Source organism: Schistocerca serialis, chromosome 4 (assembly GCF_023864345.2).
Source record: "Schistocerca serialis cubense isolate TAMUIC-IGC-003099 chromosome 4, iqSchSeri2.2, whole genome shotgun sequence".
Lineage (NCBI taxonomy): Eukaryota > Metazoa > Arthropoda > Insecta > Orthoptera > Acrididae > Schistocerca > Schistocerca serialis.
The window spans coordinates 866,411,845-866,416,307 of NC_064641.1; the positions used below are offsets into that span (position 1 = coordinate 866,411,845).

At 55.2% G+C, this 4,463-nt stretch overlaps 1 protein-coding gene across 1 annotated transcript; it reads right to left on the reverse strand.

Moving 5' to 3' along the window:
• Positions 1-946: 946 nt before the first annotated feature.
• Positions 947-2,560, reverse strand: LOC126474818 (collagen alpha-3(IV) chain-like). The gene has a single exon (XM_050102292.1). It carries the CDS (start codon positions 2,558-2,560, stop codon positions 947-949), a length of 1,614 nt encoding a protein of 537 aa, XP_049958249.1.
• Positions 2,561-4,463: the final 1,903 nt, after the last annotated feature.

The following is a 4,463-nucleotide window of genomic DNA, read 5'->3' on the forward strand; positions in this document are numbered from 1 at the left end:
GACAGGTGTGGAACTGCTAATGAACGGTTTTATACGCTGTCAATTGCTACTTGCTCAAACATCGAGCCACAGAGACACAACATTTAAAGTAAGATACACCTCTGCAAATACCATGTTTATCCAGTAACGAGAGTATATTGCGGACTGGTCGTCTTAGAAATTTTCATACTTATACGAGGTGCGTACAGTAAGTAATGCAACAGATTTCTTTTCTGAAAGCAGGTTTGTTTTGTTCAGGTTTCCAATACACCATATTATTCCCCACTTGTTTTGGCTACAAAACCCTATTTTTCAACTTAATCTCCGTTCAATGCGACGGCCTCACAACACCCTGCTGGGAGGATCTGTATGCCCTCATGGTACCACTCTTTTGGTCAACGTCGGAGCCAACGACCTGCTCCATCACTAACGTTCCCATCTTACAGGTTCTGCATCCCGCAAAGTGCATCCTTCACTGGACCAAGCAGATGGAAGTTTGAAGGTACGAGATTCGGGCTATAGGGTGGATGTCAGACAACAGGACCAATGACGTTTTTTGAGATCCTCTCAGGTACACAGACTAGTGTGAGGCACTGCAAGGGTTAGCTGCACGGTGTAAGGCACCTGGGTTAGCTGTGCTGTCTAAGGGGCCTGGGTTAGCTGTGCTGTCTGAGGCACCTGGATTAGCTGCGCTGTCTAAGGCGCCTGGGTTAGCCATGCAGTCTAAGGCGCCTGGGTTAGCTGTGCGGTCCAAGGTGCCTGGGTCAGCTGCGCTGTCTAAGGCACCTGGGTTAGCTGTGCTCTCTAAGGCACCTGGATTAGCTGCACAGTCTGAGATGCCAGGGTTAGACCTGCAGCCTAAGGAGCCTGGGTTAGCTGCGCAGTCTAAGGTGCCTGGGTCAGCTGCGCTGTCTAAGGCACCTGGGCTAGCCACACAGTCTAAGGTGCCTGGGTTAGCCACATGGTCTCAGGCACCTGGGTTACCTGCACTGTCAAAGGCACCTGGGTTATCCAGGCAGTTTAAGGTGCCTGGGTTACCCACGTGGTCTAAGGCACCTGGATTAGCTGCACTGTCTAAGGTTCCTGGGTTACCCATGCGGTCTAAGGCACCTGGGTTAGCCTCACTGTCTAAGGTGCCTGGGTTATCCAGGCAGTTTAAGGTGCCTGGGTTACCCACGTGGTCTGAGGCACCTGGATTAGCTGCACTGTCTAAGGTTCCTGGGTTACCCATGCGGTCTAAGGCACCTGGGTTAGCCTCACTGTCTAAGCTGCCTGGGTTATCCAGGCAGTTTAAGGTGCCTGGGTTACCCACGTGGTCTAAGGCACCTGGATTAGCTGCACTGTCTAAGGTTCCTGGGTTACCCATGCGGTCTAAGGCACCTGGGTTAGCCTCACTGTCTAAGGTGCCTGGGTTATCCAGGCAGTTTAAGGTGCCTGGGTTACCCACGTGGTCTAAGGCACCTGGATTAGCTGCACTGTCTAAGGTTCCTGGGTTACCCATGCGGTCTAAGGCACCTGGGTTAGCCTCACTGTCTAAGCTGCCTGGGTTATCCAGGCAGTTTAAGGTGCCTGGGTTACCCACGTGGTCTAAGGCACCTGGATTAGCTGCACTGTCTAAGGTTCCTGGGTTACCCATGCGGTCTAAGGCACCTGGGTTAGCCTCACTGTCTAAGGTGCCTGGGTTATCCAGGCAGTTTAATGTGCCTGGGTTACCCACGTGGTCTAAGGCACCTGGATTAGCTGCACTGTCTAAGGTTCCTGGGTTACCCATGCGGTCTAAGGCACCTGGGTTAGCCTCACTGTCTAAGGTGCCTGGATAATCCAGGCAGTTTAAGGTGCCTGGGTTACCCACGTGGTCTAAGGCACCTGGATTAGCTGCACTGTCTAAGGTTCCTGGGTTACCCATGCAGTCTAAGGCACCTGGGTTAGCCTCACTGTCTAAGGTGCCTGGGTTATCCAGGCAGTTTAAGGTGCCTGGGTTACCCACGTGGTCTAAGGCACCTGGATTAGCTGCACTGTCTAAGGTTCCTGGGTTACCCATGCGGTCTAAGGCACCTGGGTTAGCCTCACTGTCTAAGGTGCCTGGGTTATCCAGGCAGTTTAAGGTGCCTGGGTTACCCACGTTGTCTAAGGCACCTGGATTAGCTGCACTGTCTAAGGTTCCTGGGTTACCCATGCGGTCTAAGGCACCTGGGTTAGCCTCACTGTCTAAGGTGCCTGGGTTATCCAGGCAGTTTAAGGTGCCTGGGTTACCCACGTGGTCTAAGGCACCTGGATTAGCTGCACTGTCTAAGGTTCCTGGGTTACCCATGCGGTCTAAGGCACCTGGGTTAGCCTCACTGTCTAAGGTGCCTGGGTTATCCAGGCAGTTTAAGGTGCCTGGGTTACCCACGTGGTCTAAGGCACCTGGATTAGCTGCACTGTCTAAGGTTCCTGGGTTACCCATGCGGTCTAAGGCACCTGGGTTAGCCTCACTGTCTAAGGTGCCTGGGTTATCCAGGCAGTTTAAGGTGCCTGGGTTACCCACGTTGTCTAAGGCACCTGGATTAGCTGCACTGTCTAAGGTTCCTGGGTTACCCATGCAGTCTAAGGCACCTGGGTTAGCCTCACTGTCTAAGGCGCCTGGGTTAGCCGCACGGTCTAAGGTGTCTGGGTTAGCCACATGGTCTAAGGTGCTTGGGTTAGCTGCCCTGTCTGAGGTGCCTGGGTTAGCTGCACTGTCTAAGACGACTGGGTTACCCACGCAGACTAACGTGCCTGGGCTAGCTGCTCTGTCTAAGGTGCCTGGGTTAGCTGCACTGTCTAAGACGCCTGGGTTAGCTACGCAGTCTAAGGCGCCTGGGTTAGCCGCACGGTCTAATGCGCCTGGGTTAGCCGCACGGTCTAAGGCACCTGGGTTAGCCACACGGTCTAAGGCGCCTGGGTTAGTTGCCCTGTCTAAGGTGCCTGGGTTAGCTGCACTGTCTAAGACGACTGGGTTACCCACGCAGACTAACGTGCCTGGGCTAGCTGCTCTGTCTAAGGTGCCTGGGTTAGCTGCACTGTCTAAGGCGCCTGGGTTAGCTATGCAGTCTAAGGTGCCTGGGTTAGCCGCACGGTCTAATGCGCCTGGGTTAGCCGCACGGTCTAAGGCACCTGGGTTAGCCACACGGTCTAAGGCGCCTGGGTTAGGTGCCCTGTCTAAGGTGCCTGGGTTAGCTGCACTGTCTAAGACGACTGGGTTACCCACGCAGACTACGTGCCTGGGCTAGCTGCTCTGTCTAAGGTGCCTGGGTTAGCTGCACTGTCTAAGGCGCCTGGGTTAGCTACGCAGTCTAAGGCGCCTGGATTAGCCGCACGGTCTAATGCGCCTGCATTAGCCACACGGTCTAATGTGCCTGCGTTAGCCACACGGTCTAAGGCGCCTGGGTTAGCCACACGGTCTAAGGCGCCTGGGTTAGCTGCCCTGTCTAAGGTGCCTGGGTTAGCTGCACTGTCTAAGACGACTGGGTTACCCACGCAGACTAACGTGCCTGGGCTAGCTGCTCTGTCTAAGGTGCCTGGGTTAGCTGCACTGTCTAAGGTGCCTGGGTTAGCTACGCAGTCTAAGGCGCCTGGGTTAGCCGCACGGTCTAATGCGCCTAGGATAGCCGCACGGTATAAGGCGCCTGGGTTAGCCACACGGTCTAAGGCGCCTGGGTTAGCTGCCCTGTCTAAGGTGCCTGGGTTAGCTGCACTGTCTAAGACAACTGGGTTACCCACGCAGACTAACGTGCCTGGGCTAGCTGCTCTGTCTAAGGTGCCTGGGTTAGCTGCACTGTCTAAGGCGCCTGGGTTAGCTACGCAGTCTAAGGCGCCTGGGTTAGCCGCACGGTCTAATGCGCCTGGGTTATCCGCACGGTCTAAGGCGCCTGGGTTAGCCACACGGTCTAAGGCGCCTGGGTTAGCTGCCCTGTCTAAGGTGCCTGGGTTAGCTGCACTGTCTAAGACGACTGGGTTACCCACGCAGACTAACGTGCCTGGGCTAGCTGCTCTGTCTAAGGTGCCTGGGTTAGCTGCACTGTCTAAGGCGCCTGGGTTAGCTACGCAGTCTAAGGCGCCTGGGTTAGCCGCACGGTCTAACGCGCCTGGGTTAGCTGCGCGGTCTGCGGCGCCTGGGTTAGCCACATGGTCTGCGGCGCCTGGGTTAGCTGTGCTGTCTAAGGGGCCTGGGTTAGCTGCACGGTCTAAGGTACCTGAGTTAGCCGCGCGGTCTAAGGCACCTGGTATAGCCACAAGGTTTAAGGCACCTTGCCACCGTTCGCATGGCTGCCCCCGTCGGAGTCGGAGGTTCACCTCCCATGGGTACGGGTGTGTGTCTTGTCCTTAGCATAAGTCAGTTTTATGAAGTGGTGTACAAGCCTAGGGACCGATGGCCTCAGCAGTATGGTCTCATAGGAACTCATCACAAATTTGCTAGTGTGAGGCCTTGGGTTGTCGAGGAATCGGAAAAGTTCGTTGGCATT

Coding starts and splice junctions, on each gene's coding strand:
- LOC126474818 (XM_050102292.1), bottom strand. CDS start 2,560: ATGGGTAACCCAGGAACCTTAGACAGTGCAGCTAATCCAGGTGCCTTA.